This window comes from Lampetra planeri, chromosome 15, assembly GCF_965212315.1.
Source record: "Lampetra planeri chromosome 15, kcLamPlan1.2.h2, whole genome shotgun sequence".
NCBI classification, from domain to species: domain Eukaryota; kingdom Metazoa; phylum Chordata; class Hyperoartia; order Petromyzontiformes; family Petromyzontidae; genus Lampetra; species Lampetra planeri.
The window spans coordinates 4,486,599-4,507,578 of NC_136121.1; the positions used below are offsets into that span (position 1 = coordinate 4,486,599).

At 44.2% G+C, this 20,980-nt stretch overlaps 1 protein-coding gene across 1 annotated transcript in view; it reads right to left on the bottom strand.

The window, feature by feature from the left end:
• Positions 1-20,980, bottom strand: part of LOC144722609 (relaxin receptor 1-like) — a 320,166-nt gene that overhangs the window by 115,733 nt on the left and 183,453 nt on the right. The window contains exon 6 of the mRNA XM_078600845.1: positions 17,792-17,863. Coding sequence (XP_078456971.1) covers positions 17,792-17,863 — 72 coding nt within the window. The remainder of the gene's footprint in view (positions 1-17,791; positions 17,864-20,980) is intronic.

A 20,980-nucleotide genomic window follows, 5' to 3' on the forward strand; every position in this document is an offset into this window, starting at 1 on the left:
CTGCGGCATCCATCATCGCGGAACTCCACCATGAGGAACCAGCGGTGGATGGGAGAGCAACGGAGCTGCGTGGGAACGAGGATCCTGCCGCCATTTCCCGCCAAACAGGAACCTCCGTGGCGCAGCCCGCGCTTACGGCCACCATTTTGATGGAGGACCAGAGTGTGGAGCCCACCAAATCTAAAGCTGCATCGAGGTTGCCTGTGGACGTCCGATCTTTTCGGCGATGATTGCCTTTCGTAAAATAATTTACAGCCACCGGAGGCGACTGGGTGGCCTTCAAATGGCGATTTTTGATGAATGCCGACCTGGTGGGGTGGACGGAAGTGGAGGCACTGAGAGCGCTGCCCACAGCTCTTGACGACGACGCCCTGGCAGCATTTTTCACCATCCCACCATCAGAGGGCCACGTTGACTGAAGCCTTTGAAGAAATGGCGGCTATCTACGAACCGCTGTCGAACGTGCGCCATAGGTTCGCTGCGCGGAGGAGGCCGAGACACCCCTCGCTTTCCGTAGCTCGGTTTTGGCGCTAGCGAAGGCTGCCTTTCCGAAGATGGACCAAGACGGAGTCGAATCCCTGGTCCAAGAGAGACTGCTGGCCCTAGCCAAGGACCTCAACATCGTCCTGCCAGCGGTCGACGACGACGACCTATCGTCCACGTTGCAAGATGCATCCAGGCACAACAGCTCTTGCAGCGGCATAAGGTGTTGGCAGCGTGTACCGCGCCTCTTGAGGAGCGCGATACACCTGAAGATGTGGAGCCCGTCCCAGCCTGTGCTTCGACCCAGGGTGGAGGCTGGCAAGGGGACGGCATGGTGCGACGTACAGATGAGCAACGATGGCGGAAGTCATCTCCTCGTCCTGGGAGCGGGCTCGTCGTGTGCTACAATTGCGGCCTGCCAGGACACGTCTTTTCGGGCTGCCGCGTGCCGTGACAATGCCTCCCCGGACCACCGCCGTCATCCAGCCAACCATTCTCCACTCCATTACACCCGAAGGCGAGTCGCGATGCATCACACACTCGGCCCCTGAATCTACCTCACCAAACTCCGTCGTTCGGTTTCCGTTCCCATTGTGTGTCGGTGCGGGAGGATTCGGACTTGGATCGGGCCGACCGGCCGCTCCGACCAGGTCAGTGGTCGGAGCTGGCCCATAGAGTGGTTGCCGCAACTACAGGTTCGTCTGCTGTTATAGGCTCTAGCAAGAGCATGGTTCTTTTCCATTCTTGACCTCCTATCCGGGTTTTGGCAGTTGCCACGAGATGAAGCCTCTTAGCCCAAAACAGTCTTTCGTACGCCACAAGGCTTGTTCGAATTGAATCGGCTTCCGATGGGTCTTCATTCCACGCCAGCTACATTCCAGCAGTTGATAGAACTGGTTCTATCTGGTCATCAGTGGGACACATGCCTGATATATCTCGACAATGTTATAATTTTCAGCCGTACGCTTGACGAACACCTCGAACGGTTACGTGCCGTGTTTATTAAAATGCGTGCAGCCAACCGAAAATTCAAACCACAGAAGTGTCACCTCCAAAAATCGGTTCGATATCTTGGCCACATAGTCAGCAAATTGGGTATTGCGACTGACCTGGACAGAACCGCGTGTGTTCGTACTTGACCGACCCCCACGTCAGTAGGAGAGGTGCGCAGTTTCATAAGATTCGCATCCTATTACCGCCGTTTTGTCGCCGGGTTCATGACCATCGCTAAACCTCTATATGCCTTAACGGCAAAGGGTCAGAAATTCCATTGGGGGGAGGAGGAGGAGGCCGCATTTGTTGCGCTCCGGGATGGCTTATTGAACGCCTCTCCCCTCCGCTACCCCGACTTTTCCTTGCCGTTCGTCCTGGATACAGGTGCTACTAACACCGAAATTGGAGCTGTTCTGTCTCAAGTTGTCAAAGGCGTCCAGAGTATTGTCGCATATGGAAGCAGGATACTGTCTTCGGCTGAACAACTGTATTTGTGTCACACGCCAGGAACTGTTAGCTACCGTGTTTTTCGTGCAACAGTAACGCCCCTATTTGTATGGGAGATGCTTTGAAGTGTGCTCTGACCATGCAGCGCTACAGTACGCGTTGCGTATTGAACAGTCCTCTGGCCAACTTTCACGTTGGTTGGAAGTCCTCCAGGACTATTCCTTTCATGTTACTTATCGAAAAGGCTCCCAACACACGAACGCAGACGCTCTGTCGCGATGCCATGTCAGGGAGGCTGATGGGGGTGGGGACCGACGGGGTGTTTCCTCTCTCATTCTTAGAGGTGGCTTGCTTATGGATTGGGATGGAGGTTTGCGCCGTTATAACATTGTTGTGCCCACAGCCCTGTGGGGTAAGGTCATTTGAGTGGTACACGAGTGACTGATGCACCTGGAGGTGCATTAGACGTTGGTCACACTTAAGCTGGACTTCTTCTGGCCTGGCATGGCGGAAGATGTCACTAACTTGCTGACAGGGTGTGTACAGTGCGCGGCAGAAACCGCCGTCAAAACCCTGTTGTCCACCGTTGCAATCGATTCAGGTCTCCCGCATAAATGAACTGGTTGCTCTGGACATCCTTGGTCCATTTCCCACTACCCCTTGTGGGAATAAGTATTTGCTAGTGGGAGTCGAGTATTTCTCATGATGGCTGGTGGCCTGGGCGCTCCCCAATCAGTCGGCGGCGACGATCACTGAGGCATTCCTCAATGGCTATGTGATGGACAAGGGTGCTCCCGACCATCTTTTGACCGATCAGGGCAAAACATTTTCTTCGAAATTGCTGTGCGAGGTCTGCGATTTGTTGGGAAAAAAGAAAGTATGTACGTCACCATACCACCCGCAGACGGATGGCATGGTCGAGCGGCTGAACAGGACTCTGGCCTCCATGTTGAGCCATCAGGTCAGTGAGCCCCAACTTGACTGGAATTCTGGCTGCTTATAGAATGGCTCCTCACACATCGACTGGCTACTCCGTTTTTTTAATGTATAGGAGAGAACACGACCCCCCGATTGATGTCCAGTTATGAGCCGCACCAAACAAGGCTAAATCGAAAATTTCTGACACCATGTGCTTTACCCTTCAGAAGCTTTCCGAAGCGCGGGAGGCTTCCAGGGAAAATTCCAATTTGTGCCAATTGGCAAATGAGCGGCTGAGCAGTTTCCGTACTTCCGCACATGAGTGGGTGCCAGGGGACAGAGCCTGGTTGCATTGTCCACAGGTACCGGTGGGAACGTCACTAATTGTTTAATCCCAGGAGGGGGCCGGTTGATGTGATTCGGGTCGTTCGACCACAGTGTGTTCAGATTCGCTTGGGTCGGCGGAGTTGGTTTGTACATCCCTCACGCCTCAAGCCTTTCATCACTCCGCGTGAGTTTGTTCCATCTCCATACTGCAGGGGCCGAGTGTCAGATGTGTCCGGCGAGCTGAGGTGCTTACCCGCTGAGGATGGTCCTCAGCGGAGTCATGGGATCCGGTCCTCAGATGCTGCGCATCTAACGTCCCCGGAGCCGCCGCCTGCGCCGTCTCCACTGGATTCGGGAGAGGAGAGCCCGTCTACCCGGCCTACTGCTCTTTGTGAGGAGCCGGGTTCGAAGGAACATTTGCATATTCTCCCCGGGACCTCCAGGGAGAGCGAGCCCACCTCCCCTGGGGGCTTGGCCACATGGACTCGATCAAAGACTCTTCGGTTTTTGTGATCCCCATACACACACACTCCCACACCATCAGTTGGTTGTCGCACTTGGCAGGCCATATCGGTTATTGGCTGAACCTAGCCTTTATTGTGCTTGTGGGTGTTGTTACACGGTGAGGGTGGGAGATAATGGTGATGGAGGGGGTTCCAAGCATCGCGTTTTATTGCATTTTGGTTTTCTTCTCTCTGTTCTGTACTTTCACTCTTTTCTCCATCCGTTACTGTACAATTGTAGATAGTGTATTTATTGTATAGGTGGGCTGGGGTATTTATTTGTTAATGATTATTGTTAAGGCACACATTGAGGTTTTTATTCACTTTATTGATGTTGTGTGTTTTAAAAGGGGAGTTGACAGCCTGGATGGCTGAGTGCTACGAGGGGGGGGGGGGGTGATGCAGTGACATCGTGGATGTCACTGTGTAGTGCCGGTCCTAGGGAGGCACGGCGTGCGATGTATTGACATGTGGGCACCATGTATATGTGGGTGCAATACCGGCCCTAGAGGGGCTCGGTGAGCACTGACTGACAGTGCTGGATGGCACCACGCTTTGCTTGCAGTGCTGACCTCTACAGGATGGGGTGTCAGGGTGCCGGACACAGGAATGGGGTTAATATAGGCCATGGCACTCTGGTTGACCCTAGAGAACACATAACCGGTAAAATCTACACAGGGGTCCCAGGTGGGGGCTAGGGGGTGGTCACGTGTCGGGGTCAAGATCTTGCTCGAGGGCTCGAGAAGGTGGTTGTGGCTAAGGGCGGAGCCAGCCCCGACACAGAGGATATAAGCCGGATACCACTTTGGTGTGGGTGTAATACCGGCCCTAGAGAGGCTCGGTCAGCACTGATTGATAGCGTATAGCCTTACCAGACTGTAGGAGCAAGTGCTGTTAGCGAGCACCTATGAAGGCTGGAATGGCACACGAGGGGATGGGTGGCCTTTCGCCACGCATGGCCGCCTTTGTCTCCCTAGTGGCAATTGTTACGCACCACATCAGGTAGTCAATTGAAGCTGAGTCGACCTAGGGGAGGATCAGGACCCATTTAGATAATCATCACTGGTGTTGGTCATGAGCGGGAATCGAACTCAGGTCGCCGGGTTCGTAGCACAGCACGCGAATCGTTACACTTCCACTCCCAACATATATATACACAGACGCATAATCAAATCTATAAAGCCAAAGTGTTTCCATGCTCAAGCAAGCATTTTGGCAGTGCTCACTTCTAAATGTTGGCCCCGAGCCAGTGATAGAATATCACATTCCTATAGTGACGGCAGTCTATTCATAGGACATCCACTGTTAAACGATCACAAAGTTAATCTTGCTGGAATAATGAAACGAGGAGCATAATACACACATATATGTGTAGTGACATCGCGGGATGCTACTGTGTAGTGCCGGTCCTAGGGAGGCATGGCGTGCAGTGTATTGACATCGCGGATACCACTATGGTGTGGGTGTAGTACCGGCCCTAGAGGGGCTCAGTCAGCGCTGATTGATAGTGCTGGATGGCACCACGCTCGGCGTGCAGTACCAGCCCTACAGGATAGGGTGTGGATGTGCCGGCTGTAGGAATAAGGTTATTAGAGGCCATGGCACTCTGGTTGACCCGAGCGAACACGTGACCGGTTAAGTCTACAAAGGCGCCCCAAGTGGGGGCTAGGGGTGGTCACGTGGTCGGGGTCCAGATCCTGCTCGAGGATTCTGGAAGGTGGTCATGGCCAAGGGTGGAGCCAGCCACGCCACAGAGAATATAAGCCGGGTCCCCCAGAGGGACCGGCGTTGTTGTTCATCCTGAAGAAACCTTCGTCTACGTTCTATGTTCTACCGAGTCTCCAACACATGGACCTGGCCACGAGCTGTAGTCCGGTCCGTCGTAGCTAGTTATGTTGTAATTAGTATAGTTAGCCTGATAGTCACCACCATGGGTTGTTATTCTGTTAAGGGGCAGTTACCCCATGTGTTGGTGTTAAATAAATGTGTTGCCTCCAAGAGTACATCTGCGACTCAATTGAACTCACTACACATGTGTAAATGCCAAAAACTGACAATTACAGTAGCTCCGAGCTCGTGAGAAGATAACGCCGCTTGACTGACTCAGAGTGAGACCAACTGCTGCCAAATCAGGGCCTGGCCAAGTATGGGAACTCCTCCCACCTCTCAACTACCAACCCCAATTATTAAAGTAGATAAGGGTGGATGGAGTGTTCAGTGACATGGAGTGCCTAGGCAAATGTTTTGTTTTGGTTGAGCTGGTGGTGAAGGTCAGCCTGTTTGCGGTGAGCTCCTGGTAGAGCCACAGGGTCTCCAACTCCTTCAAAGATTGGGTAGCAATTAGCAGCATACACGAACACGATTAACTAACAAAATAGATATGCCTCAACGGTGCACATGGGCACCAATCTGCTCCCATAGTATCTGTACCAGATGGACATTTCACTGGTATGGCCAATGGAGGGCTTTTAAAAAAATTAATCGTCAAAAAAATATGCGAAATAGAGTAGTCGTCATAGGGTATATTTGTTAATCCGCCCATACTGGACATCTGTGAAAAAAGCTATATAGCTCATTAGATTCCTCCTACAGTCTAAATAAAGATTCGGATTCCAATACTTGTCACAGCCCATAATGAAGACACTTGCTGATTATGAGCAGCAATGCTCACACATCTTCCTAAATTGCAACTACTTGTTGGCTTTAACAAAACGCATAACCCCCTATAGCGTGCAACCTTCAACTGTATCCATTTGCTTGCATAGCCAGCACATTTCATTTTTCAGTCAGGTATGTAAAAACCAAAGTGCCGCTATTTATTTATTTAATTTATTTTGTGTTTTAAGTAAAAATGACAGGTTGGCCATGCAGCAGCAGCGTGGTGTACCAAAGATTGTTCAGAAAGCACACAAAATGTGTTTTCGACTATATATTTCCATAAAAGTATCATGCGTCATTCTAGAAAAAATGCTCCCGATCCATCCTTACTTGAAGCAGATCAACAGCCTTAAATCTGACCCTCGTGTTGTTGCCTAAAGGTCTGTCTCATAAATGTGCCAGGGCATTAAGTTTTACTTTCAGATATTCCAATAAATGTTGAGAATTATTTCCCCAAAAGAAAGACATGCTCTTTCCTTCTCTGATGTTAAAGTGCTCCGAGTTTAGATTTCATAGCTTCTGGCTCACAGTGGAATGCACAAAAACCTCACCCAGCATCGCAAATGCATGTCCCCTATATCCATAACATTTCACATCTGCTGTGCATGCCAATTTAATTGGGAAGGCTGTAAAATAGCACGTAAAGCGATTTGGAAGGCTGTAATTCTGAAATTCAGCAGAATGTGTATGCATCTTTCTCATTTTGAGATATACAATATCCAGAGGTGATCATGGGCGATTCCGATTATGCCACCACACCTTAAAAAGTGCTTGCCAGATATGAACCACAAAACCTTGCTGATTTCGTTAAGGAGCATACACTCTCACAATGAACTCCGGTCATCCTTACAGTGGTAATTGGCTGGCCATCAAACAAAGATGGTCACTGCATCACGTGCTTTCAGATGCGCTTCTGTGGTCGTCTGGAAAGCTCTTCCGATATTAGGAAGCCACTGGAGCTATGCACTTTTAAATCATCTAGGTTGAAAAAGAATTTGTTTACAACCGTTTTTTTGTGTTGAGATTGTTGTGCTTCCCCCACACCTCCAATTATCACGGTAGGATAGGTACGGTGTGAAATAAGTTCAACATACATACAATGTTTTATTCTTTCCTTCCTTTTGATGGACAATGCCAGAGTTGCACAGTCTATATCAGATCTCCGAATCCTCTTATGGCATCACACCCTCTGGCTCTCAGTCTTTCTTTGATCGCCAACCTTTGGGTGCCACACAAGTGTCTATCTCAGTCACCTACCCTCCTCCATCCCGTACAGGTTCCTTACCCATTGCAACCTTAATTTGATGCATCCCTCTATAATGATGTTCCATCTTCTAGTTGTTTATCAGTATGGTGAAGTATGTCAATAGCCCCCATGAATGGAATGGCATGAGGAGGCTTTAATCGATTAAATTATTGAGAATGGCTGAAAATATTTATTTATGTCAAGCTAAACTAAATTATTTTTTATTTAACCAGGGAAGGCCGACTAAGCTATGCGTCTCTTTTTCAGAAGCGACCTGGCCACAAATGATAGCTCAACGAAGTGGCTTATCACATAGAAATGTATAGCCGGCAGCCAAATGCTTTAAGCGCATGTTTCTAAATGTGGAGGAGAACTCGGAGAAAAATCCACGTGACTACGGGAAGAGAGACACGCAAACTCCAAATATACAGCAGCAGGCGTCAGGGTCGGGATCAAACCCACGACCTCCTGCATACCAGGCCAGGAGTTAACATCTCGCTACCGTGGCTAATAATTGATTTATTTTACACACGTGTGTGGTACATATTTGTATATAAAAGTATTAAACTATCACTGATGGCCAAAATATATATAACTAAAGTGTTAGGACAGTATTTTTATAGACCTATTCCATATTCAAAAATTTAGGTTAGATAATTGTCTGGAAATAAACATTATAAGCGATAATTCATAAAGAAGAAGTCTGATCAGCTGCCATAAACATTGTTTTGTCAGAATATTATAACTAATGCCCTCTTGCTGTTATGGTATTAATGGAAACTTGTAATTTAAATGTTTACCATGTTTTTGTAAAATGCAGGTGCTTTAAGATTCATTATGCCTATAATGTCTGCAATTACTCAAATGTAGGAAATTATACTACATTATATTGCCATCATTATGAAAATGCATCACGCCTGCCTTAAAGTGTTTATATGTTAATTAAAATTTTTGATACTGAACGTTTAGTAATGCCTAAAATTGTCCTCTTGCTCATTAATCTACCATCTTCAAGATCAGTGGATTATCTACTGCTGAATGAAGGCCTCCCCATGGCATCACCGTGTCTAATGGTCCCATAATGCTACAATAAATATCACCAACACAAATGAACTGTTCTCAATGCTCCACGTTCAAGTTTGTTGTCCTCCTGGGCATATTCCCTACTTCGAATGCCACTGCCTGCTGTCACTATTTCCAGTGATGTGCATAGATCGAACCCACTTAATTACACCATCAATAATGTTACGTCTCCGATTTTTTTTATTTGTTCCCTGATCCTTGTGTTCCTCGCTGTCTCTTAAGTGCTGCTCTGTGCATGCTCATGAAATTTAGAAAGTAATATATTGCTTTTAAATGTAGAAAAAAAAACTTCTTGTCAATTTTTAATGAAGGACAAGAGAAAAAAATCAAGACTGGTAATGTTGTCAAAAATTATAAAATGCTCACTGTTTGTATAGCAAGTTTTCGGGTATATTTTTTATTCAAAAGAAGACCAATGTTACAAGCTGTTATTATTCATAAATCTAGCCCATTGCACATCACTGTCAAATAATGCAGATGAGCGTACCACTAAGCATGTATTGAAAAAATCTTATTTTTTCGTATGGCTGATGTTGATCCAGAGCAACAACGATAATTTCACATTTAGGTGGTTGAGCCAGCTAATTGCATCAAGAGTAGCAGAGTGAATCATTATGATGTTGCCTCCTTTGTATTTGTGAATCGGGCATTGAGTCGTTACAGGTTCAACAGTCCGTTCTGGATGACCACAGTCCAGAGGTCGCAACCGGGTACCCGATACCCGTACCCTACCCGATACCCGTACCCTACCCGATACCCGTACCCGTACCCAGCCGGGTACGGGTACCCGTTTGCGACCCTGGTGCGGCCGGGTACGGGTACGGGTAAGGAATCAAAACCAGTTTGCGACCTCTGCCACAGTCGCACACTGAAGAGTTTTACATTTTCCACTTGTGCATTGAGTAACCACATCTGCCATGGTTCGTGCGGATGCGGTTGAGGATTGTGGTCCATAAGCTCCATGGAAGTTCAAAGTCAGGGATCTTCTGCATCACTTCTTTCACGAGGTGTTCATTTGCAACTTCTTGTGAACTCCAATTAACTTAATAATAGGGTTTTCTTCCCCTTTTTTCTGGCAACAAAACTGAAACCTTTTTACAAGGATTCATGTCTGCATTAACCACAATACTTGCAGTCAAAATGCGAACAAAAAACACACTATGATAATATATGCATTGTCCTTGAAACTGATTGGTCCACACCAAGGGACGGCTTTCTTTTGAGCCTCGACCCAATTCGTGCTCGACCAGAGGACGCTAAAAGGCATATAGCTCAAAGACAATTCACTATCAAAGTAATGAGGGCTCGGGGTGAGCATCTACATCATTAGACCTCCTTTGCCAGTACCAAAATATAATAATAGGGTTTTCCCCCTTTTTTCTGGCAACAAAACGTAAACCTTTTTTTACAAGGATTCATGTCTGCATTAACCACATACTTGCAGTCAAAATGCAAACAAAAACACACTGATAATATATGCATCGTCCTTGAAACTGATTGGTCCACACCAAGGGATCGCTTTCTTTTGAGCCTCGACCCAATTGGTGCTCGACCAGAGGACGCCAAAAGGCGTACAGCTCAAAGACAATGCACTATCAAAGTAATGAGGGCTCGGGGTGAGCATTTACATCATTAGACCTCCTTTGCCAGTACTAAAATATAATAATAGGGTTTCCCCCCCTTTTTTTCTTCCAATTAGCTTTCCAAGCATCATCATCAGGGTGGAATTTTCATTGCCGAAGGTTTAGTGCGGGCGTCCAAAATAGCTTGCGCGACTTCAAGCAGTGGTAATAAAATGTCATTTGTTGATGGTAAGGAAAGCTAATAATTGTTTCTGAACCCGGATTGCTAGGATTGTAGCTCAATGCGCTCACCAATACAACAGCATTGCCCATAACTGAGGTAATGACAGAGACACGTGGACCCACACAAGCACGGCAATGCTTGGGTATGCACACGGGCACTCAAGACATGCAGGAGTACAAATGCCGCACGTTTCTCAGCTCTGCTATACCATTTTTCACCATGTCCGTGACACCTCCTGCCTGTGCCAACATCCTTATTTCCCTACGGCTGAGACACGCATTCGTGCTTTTATTACCCCCGGCCTTGATTAATGCAGCACTCTTCTTTATAGCTGACCTAAAATCAGTAATCCGCACATTAAAAGAGATACAGAACAGCGCTGATATGCCCCCTTTATCACGGTAATAAATTACTTATATTCCAGAATTCTGTTCAAGACTCAATGTACTTGCGCTTACTCAACTCATTGGCAAAATAAATAATTTACATAGCCCCACAGCATTGGTGGGGCTGGAGGGGTCAAGCCTCCCACCCCCGTTGAAGGATCAGCCCCCCTTCTTTGAAGTTTTATTGGATATGTAATCTGTATGCAAAAGTGGAGGGATGCTGGACAGAGTGCAATAATTAGCAGAGGTGTGGACTCGAGTCATGTGACTTGGACTCGAGTCAGACTCGAGTCATGAATTTGATGACTTGCGACTCGACTTGGACTTGCATAACAATGACTTTGTCCCACCTATGAGATGTGGACTCGAGTCATGTGACTTGGACTCGAGTCAGACTCGAGTCATGAATTTGATGACTTGCGACTCGACTTGGACTTGCATAACAATGACTTTGTCCCACCTCTGATAATTAGTGCAATTAAGCAATGTCAGCTACCTCGCCTGGTATGCCAGAGGTTCTGGATTTGATCCCGACCCTGACACTGCATATTTGGAGTTTGCGTGTCTCTCTCCCTTTAGTCATGTGGATCTTTCTCTGGGTCCTCCGTTTTTTTCCACTCCACATTTATAAACATGCGTTTAGAGTGTTTGGTTGCTATACATTTCCACTTGATAAGCCACTTCGTTGAGCATTTGGGGCCAAGTCGCTTCTGAAAAAGAGATATAAAGCTCAGTGAGCCTTATCCGGTTAATAAAAAAAAGTTTAGTTTAAATAGGGGTGAGAGCTAGAGCAGAATACAGAATAGACCAAAGCTTAAAATATTTTACCAATTATTTTTAGCGTTTAACATTTGTTTCAAGAAAGTAATAAAAAATGAAACAAAAAAAAATAGCTGGTAGATACACCACTTGTATTTTGGGTGAGTTCCACTACAAGTGTCTCCGAGTCTGAATGAGCAGAGGACGGCGCTTATTTCTTATGGAGGCCTGAAGCCAGTGACTGGAGCCAGTATAATTAGCAAACCTGTCACCTCTGACACAAGACGTCAGTTTGGCTGTCCCTGCAAAACAGCAGACACCAAGTTCGCCTCACACTTTTCCATTAAAATGTTGCTATTCCCCCAGAAGATTACATAACACCGAAATTCATCCAGAACATGTCAAGGACTTGGTTTTTCATACCGTCGCATATCCCCAGCGACCAACTTTTTTACATCAGGTGGTGTTTGCGCTAACGTCACCCGAGGAATAAAATGACATTTTAATAGCTACATTATTTTAAAACAATCTGTTCTCAGTGGTGTTGTCACTCGAGGAAATGACTACTGTATATTCCCAGAGCGATTTGTTCAGCTCAGATTGAATGGACCTCTGTGTGTTCAGCTGAAGTCAATGCATACATACACAAAGAATAGTAACAATAGCTCAGATGTATTGTATTCATGGATTGCAGAACATGCACAGTTTATTGACCATAATTCAAGACAAATAATTGGCTTGAGTAGGATGCATTGTTGGAATTGATGATGTCCAATTGTCCAGAAATAATAATGGAGCTTACTAGTGAGATGGTGAGATGAAATGAGCAAGGTGGATTATTACATTTCAGAACTGTGAGAGATCGTGGCGATTTGGGGAAGCTTTCATCCAGCAGTGGATTGACAATGGCCGAGGACAATAATTAAATGTAACAGGGACAAAATCCATCACTGATGTCAAGTTGATGAGGAGAACCTGAAAAAAAAACTAAAAATAAATTCACTTCCACCAATGGTAAAAAATGAAGATGTTATTATGTATATTAAACCAGTGTTCGAATGAGGCAGTGGTGCACATTCTACATTCTATTGGCAAGAGACTAGTTTATAGGCCTTGGACAAATGATACCTCGTGAGGTGGCGACGATGATACTCGTCCCGCACCTCCCATTAGCACGGCTGGCTACCTACGGTGCGAGAGCAGTTCAACACACATACGATGATGTTGATGGTGACCCTTACGCGACTCCTTATGTAGTGATATTGACCGCTGATAATAAAGTGGACACAAACTAATGCGTCTGGCGTTCCCAGATTGTCTGAGGTACATGATGTTTAGCTTTTTCTTCAATCTTTAAAGAGATATAGGCTACATTTATCTCTTCAGCCCCTCACTCAACACCACCTCCCAGGTGCTGGTCTAGATGGTTAGGCACCCGGTATACCAGATCTTGTCGCACTGGAGGTGATTTCATCGATATTTGGCGTCACCCATATTTTCTACAAATATCCACAATTTTGTTATAAGTTTGAAACTTTAACTGATGGCAACTCAGATGATGTGCAGGTGGCTGTGTGGTTTAAAGTAACACAGAAAAAAACGTTTACACGTTTTATATAATAATAGTGAATAATGTAGTACATTTAGTACGTGTTTTATCGTTCTTATAGTGCGAGGCTAATCACTAAGGCGCTACATTTCATAATCATAATAATGTAGATGTACTGTATAAGGCGGCCTTAAAAAACGGATCTCAGTCTCACTGACATCGTCTGCAGTAGTTTTACAGTGGGAGGCAATGCTTCTGTGTGTGATCCCGATTGGGTAACTTTTTAGAATTAGGAAAATTTGGACCGTGACACGGGCACACAATGGCCCACTCATTTCGAATGGCATCACGAGATCTTTAACGTCCACCTTGCAGGAGACGATGCATAGTATTCTATGGCTAATGCACGATAGTAGTAACATAGCGGCGAATGCCAGGTCATGTCACTACCTCATTATTATATGAATTATGAGCTTGTCTGTTTTCAGTATAAACATTGAGAAAGTAATGTTACAGGCTAAACATGGGTTGTACTGAAGTCGCCCCCCCCCCCCAAGACTGCCAGAAAGCCTTCTAGACTTGGCAGAGAGCCTACGTGTTTTATTAAACACGCGAAAACCAAATGACTTGAAGAGCCGCAGGAAAGCTACGTGCCGTGAGCTGCCCGATGATTTTGTTCCACAGTTGTAAATGCCAGTGTGTTTCCAGCTTTAAACACTGCTGCTAAACTTAGTTTCATGATAATTACGTTGTCTTGTGCTATTCTAGAAAGAGTTTTGTCTGTTGTGAAAGATTCATTTTACCATTGCGATAAACCTTAACTTCACAGATTGAATGACTGATTGTAAACAAGAATGCATTGCTTCAGAGGTGGATATCCTGGCAAGAATGATGGTCCGTGGAATACATATAACAGACTACATCTACAATTGTTTGTTTTGCACATTCTGTATTTTCTTTATTTTCCATGTAAATATTTTCTTAATAGGTGTCCTGGTAGTTTATTTTTTTATCCATGTGAATTATAAATGTACATTTTCAGCTTATAAAGGTTTCAATCTTCGTTTGTCCTTTGGACAGACTAAAGCTTGCTATAGGAATGTGGAATTTTCATCAGCCACTCACGCCCACTATGAGCACGAGTACAAACGAACTCTACGGGAAGCATACCAACAGCAGAATAATAATTTTTATAACAAGTGTTTGTGGTTATCCAGTTTTAATTTAAAAAAAGATATATTTCAGTTGAATGTTTTCACCTCAATTTCAGGTCAGAGCTCAGGTTGACACAGTTGGTTGTCTTAACATTTGTGATGCTAACCAAACACAAGAGACCAGGATGTAAACATTCTTAAGTAGGGGATAAAGATTGCCCCCCCTTCCCCGCCGCTGTGGCTAATCTTTAAAATAATATATTTCTTGGATAAAAACAAACATTGCAAAGATGATTCAAAATGTATGTGACAGTGTATGGGTCAGAGAGCCGAATTAAGAAAAAAACAGATAAAACAACAGACTGTGGCCTTTGAATGCACGTGTATACAGAGAATGCCAGTGATTTAGTGGCAAGATAGGTAGAATAAACTTGGAAGTTCAGAATAGAATACATACCTGTCAACTCTTTATCTGTGCCTACCTTATTACAGACCAAGTCAGACCTCATTAGTCACCTCGTGCCCTTATAAATCTCAACGTTCATCCTACAAAAACCCATTACAACGGAGAAACACAAACAACTAGGCAATGTTTTGTTGCCCGTATTGAAACGGCTGTACGCCCTATGTACCTGCAAACTCAATTTCCCTATACAATAATGCGGGTAAACCATATGGTTTGACAGCTATGAGAATATAGCAGGAAAGTACTATGAATGTAATCTGGAATAAGACGCTTTTGCATTGGGTGGGGGCTATCTTGTTAAAACGGGGGGCAAAAGAAACGCAGGGGGACACGACACAGTCATTGCTAACCATGGCTGTAAAACAATGTTAAATGGAAACAGCGCGAGTAATGGATGTGGTCTGCTTTTGTCTACCGTGCATTCCGGTGTAGTTCTCACCCCCTATACACATCCTCTTATATAAGCGCGCAACTTTATCTATCTGTGATGAACGCTGCACTTTCCGTCGTTTTCATGCAGGGGGCGCTGCAAACCGACGTGCCCCCTGCATGAACGACGGAGGCGACAGATAGACGTTCGATTACGTTGGAATCGATCTGCAGACGGCGGTCTTCTCGCACGGCCAGCTCTATGTCGCCTTATCTCGATCCCGCAATCCCAAACAGGTGAAAGTCCGCATCGAACAGAACGTCCAGCAAGGCCATCTACTTAACGACGAGAAAAAATTCACACGAAATGTCGTTTTCAATGAAGTCTTCCAGATGTAAAATGATATAAGCTTTTAATGAAGAAATTAAATAATCGAATTCAAAACAATACAATTCAAAGATGTTTAATTTGAAAACTTCAAAACGGAGCATCGGGTGCTTGCGTGAATGCGTCGTTCATGTGCAATTTTTTTCGTGACTTTCCTGGCCGAAGGCCGTAAATTGTTATGAGGGGCGCCACAGGTGCCCCCGAACAACCCCACTGGTGCTAAATATTGAATCAACATTTTCAGAATCTTGGAGGAATCCGATGAGCTACAAATATCTTTCTCACAGATCTCCAGTCAGGGACAGGGTCAGAAAGTTACAATAACAAACAATACAAAAACACGATAGGAGTGCAAAGCAAGGTTAAGGAAATCACAAAAAAGCCATATTTAGATATTTACCAGGTAAAGCCAAATGGTGTTCATAAATGAGCTAAGTATGGCACACATTTGCAAATATGTTTCCTGGATGAACAGAGCCCAATGTAAATTTCTTGTTACATCAAGTGATGTGAGATTGGATTTCAAGTAGAGGTCACAACAGCCGGTTCTGTATGATACATCAAGTGCAAATCGAAGAACACAATGATGAAGCGGGTTTGGTCTGTTGAGTGATTCATTAGTAGCTGATGTGTAAGCAGCGTCACAGTAGTCAAGAATTTAGGGTGGTGATCCTTGATACACTTTTCAATCTAAATTGGAAACTCATTTATTTTGTGTTTTTAGTTTGTTGTCCTTCCCCCGCACCTTAGATTAACTCGGAAGTTAAGCATACATGCACATGGGGCCAGGTAGTGCATGTGTGCATTGGAGTGGCCACCCACAGGTCAGGAAGAACCTCAAGTTAGATGCTGGGATACTATAGGTATCAACTGTGCATAATTTGCGTGATATAGCAAAAGGAAGAAAGTGGAGATGAGATGTGGTAGAATCAGTGACATTAGCCACAGTAACTACTTCATTTTGATTATAGCATTCTCAATAACTGTGCTTGTCAAAATTAAACAAACTGCATTCATAACGATGGATATTGCACAAAGAATATGTGTGAGGATAATTTAGTTACAAGCCATGCCATTTTCAAAATTACTTTATGCTGCTGCAGGATATCTGTACATCTGGATGATTGCAAAAATAAAATGTATCATGTCATCTTATAGGAAATCGTTCATAATAAAGGTTTTTGGGTTAGATCACGTAAGTATAAATGTGTCATAACCCTCCACCACCCAACACAGCCAGGAAGGTGTTTCACGTAAACCAAACGTGCCAATTTGTTACTACTTCAGTCCACCTATGTGTTGGAGAGTAAATACACAACATTTACAATTTGAGTATGATGTTTTGGTAGTGATTACATCCAGCATTATTGGGCGATTTGCCGGAATAATTAAGCAATCCACCTGCTTCCAGTCTTAAATAGAGCAAGATGGAAATCGTTATTTTCATGCATCATGTGGATGAGTTAAAATGTATAAAAAATTAGCAAGCAAATTAATTATAATGAAGATGTATGTTTCAATCTATTGTTAGTTCACTGCCGGATGAAGGTCTCCCTATGCTGTTTCTGTCTATGGAGTCTATTGACTATGCTGCACCATGCCGGACAGTGCAGGTGGAGACGTGGGGGGTGGGGAGAGAGGTCGGGGGCAGGATTGGTTCAAATATTACTTGCCACTGATGTTAGCTGTGGCCAGCAATGAAACTCGGGGTTGCTGAGTTCATAGTGCATTGCCAACTATTGCACAACCACTCCACCCCATAAGCAAATCACATGAATAATCACTAATTATTTCCGTGCCGAGAGTGATGGCTTGGCGGAGGGAATTGAAAAATCCCAATTTATTAAGGAACAACACTTAAAGACCAACAGAGACAGGCGAACATCCTACTTGCTCTTCTGTCTCACTCAGGTGCCTTGTTGGGTGTATTACACCTCAAGGCTCGAGACATGCGACGACGTCGCTACATTAGGTATGCACCCACAATGCCCAGCTAAATATGTATATTTCCATCAGTCAACAACATAGCATCGATCCATTTACAGACACCCCAACGAATTTCTAATGAGCCTCTAACTCCCTTTCTCAACAGATGATTGAATATTCTGACATTGATGGCTCCTTATTTATTGTGCAGAGGAGAGTATTAGTGGGCTTTGTGAAGACAGATCACCCTGCACATTCACGAGGAGGTTAACCAAATAATGCCTCAATAATATATTTTAAAACGTAATTGTGTCACTAATCGTTACTCACAGGCGGGTGAGGTTGTGAAGTCCAGAAAATGCTCTGCTGGAAACTGATCTTATCTGGTTATTCTGCAGGTACCTGTGTAAACAGAAAAGGGTAAAACAACAACAGATTCTACACGGTCACTGTATTGTTGCTGTGAAGAGGATGCGTCTTTAAAAACAGTTCACCAATAAATCTATCTTTTAGGAACAACTTCAAGTTAACAGAAGCCTCGGTTACATTGATGATTCTAATGCTACAACACAATGCATGGTTGGCGAAATACATATTTGATTGTGAAAGATCACAATCTTACATGAGAGGCCAATTTCTTTAAATTACTGCTGTTGACTTCCCACGAAGGTTTAGCAAACCTGGCGGACTGATGGGCCCGGTCTCACCCCAAACCAGGATTTTAACTTGTAACCGTCACATTGCGAGTCAAGTAATATAACCACACCAGTTACTCAAATGAACATTAATTAGCAGGCTTGTAGCAAATGATTTGATTCCAACGTATCCTTACACTCATGATACAGCAATCGAATTGGGTTTGTACGAATCAGTTGTTAATCATTCAGATGCGTTGTAAGCGATTGATTCACAAAAAACCGTCGCGGCCACTCGAGGTTATACATGCTACACAACAGTAAGATATGCTGCCGTGATATCACAGGCAGAGGTCCCCAGACGGACTTCCGAGTACAGCATTTGTTTCAACTGCTGTGTTGGGAGATTGAACTGGAAAAGTTTCTTGAATCATGATGAACCACTTCGTTGAGCTGTCATTTGTGGCCAGGTTGCTTCTGAAAAATAAGCTAATAACTCAGTGGACTTTACCTGGTAAAAAATAAATAGTTATTTGTTTACATTTCCTATACGTTGCACTCCTATTGTGTTTTTGTATCGTTTGTCGTAACTTTCTAACCTGTCCATACTGGACATATGTGAAAAAGAGCTTCATAGCTTATCGGATTCCTCCAGTCTAAACAAAGATTCTTATTCTGAAATCCCTCCTCTGTCCACCCAGCAGGAGAGATGGGCTCTGCACAATGAGTCCATCGGCCGGTCCTGTGTGTTGGGGTAAACTCTTGTGTACTCCCATGTCTTCCAAGGTGTCTGGCCAGCATGGTAGAGTAGGCCACATACCCTCACTAGAGGCCCTCCAGTCGAGGCCCTTCTGCCAGCAGTGGTACAAACAGGTAATTATAGGGCTGCATCTTTAGCATTTACCTTTATACAAGAGTGAATAAAAATACATAATAGCCCTCTCCATGAACTCTACCTGACTATAAACCGTACGTCCTAACTATTATATATATCTTCATTCATGCTCATTTAAACGGTGGCAGCGTGCTCGTATTGCAATGAATAGAAAGGTCAATAGTTCAAATTGCCATCAGAATCGGAACTATATCTCTTGTACAAATAACCAATTTAGTGCATTAAAAAAAACCCACAAATCATAGGATTACGTACGCAAATATTTAACTCAGCTGTGTAAATATCAATCTCACAGAAGCATCATCGTATGCGTTACTGACTTAATATCCAATGGTGCGCATCTCTCGTGTACATGTACACATTTTCAACTTGTAGGCAAAGCGTGATGCAGAACCCACAAACCGTAAAATGAGTCCGTCAATGAAACAGCCCATGTCCCATTACACGTAAATGTCCCTCCAGGGTATAGATATTGTGAAGTAAACATTGCACAGAAAGTAAACACATTCAATGTGAATGTATGTTAACAACTGAATAATGACGTACTCTTTGGTTCTTTCGGCAAAGTCACGTAGGTATAAAAAATAACTACGTCACTTTACCAAAAGAACCAAAGAGTATGGATTCCTGCAGTCACGAAAGCTTCAAATCAAGATTGAATAATGACGTTTTCAGTTAATAAATATCCATGGTATAAGTCACCTAGAGGCTTATACCAGTAAGTGCCTGCATGTTGTGGTAGTATATATATTGTGGCATTTGTATTCTTAATGGGCAGATGTTATATGACTCCATAATATTACATTTTCGTGGACCTAGGCATTCACAAATTTAAATTCTCCTCGGGTGGAGCCCTGCTTAATGTGTTGTGCTACAATCCTGGTCACCTGGGTTAAATTCCCAACCGAACACCAGTCGCAAACGCTTTTGTGAATCTATCCTAGGCCTCCCCTAAGTCAATGAGCCTTAAATGAGTGCCTAGTACAATTTGGAAAACATCAGCACAAGGTAAACAAAAAAAAACTTGGATGTGTCCTAATCCAAGAACAAATATGTATTATTGTTTGGCAATGAAACACCTCGGATTCAATTAACGGTGAACGAGCTGATTGTGCAATTACGCCATTCTTCATACTGTGATTCTGGCCCTAACCCCTGTATTATCTAAGGGTAACCAGGACATCTTTATGTCAGCGAATGGGAGAAGTTTGTATTTTGTGTTACGTGTGTATCCATCTAGAGTTCCTCGAGCGAGATGCAATACATGTTAAATATGACCACACTACACAGAATGCTTCAACCAATTTACCTTACTTAGATGTCATTAGCAAACTAAATAGTTGTCATACACTTTCCATTGTGGTACAATTATACATTCCCTTGGTGAAAATTAGTATCAACATAATGCAACTGCTGTTGATTCCCACGTGACACAATTGTTAATTTATCAGCCTTGGAAGGATGATGGACTGCATCAGTCCCAGACGAGACTTTGACCTAGTCATAGAGACGTTGCACCTCCACCATAGCCGAAGGATGGTGAAGAAATACGGAGTATCGCCAATGAGTCGAAACGCGTGGGATTACTTTAACGTTGAAATATGCGGCAGAACAAGAACTGTTTACGTGAACTACGTAAAAGAGCATACAATCAGTATTTCAATTAAATAGACTCGTCCAACATGTGCATTTGCAATTATTTGGGCTTGGAGGCTCGCAGTTCTAGAATGCTGATGTTGAAGCATGTCGTAGAATATGGCACAAAGTCGCAAGTTGCTGAGATGGGATTATGTTCAACATGTGAAAATTATTTCACGATAAGAGTTGGACTCTCTCTTTGCAAAGAAACCACATGTCACAATAGGCTCTTATCTAATCTAAATGAGGTGTTTAAATTGTTTGATAAATTATAGACTATCAAATCATTCAACATGGCAGTCTCTGAAGTCGGGAAACAATGGGGTGCATCAGACCATATTCTTAAAATTT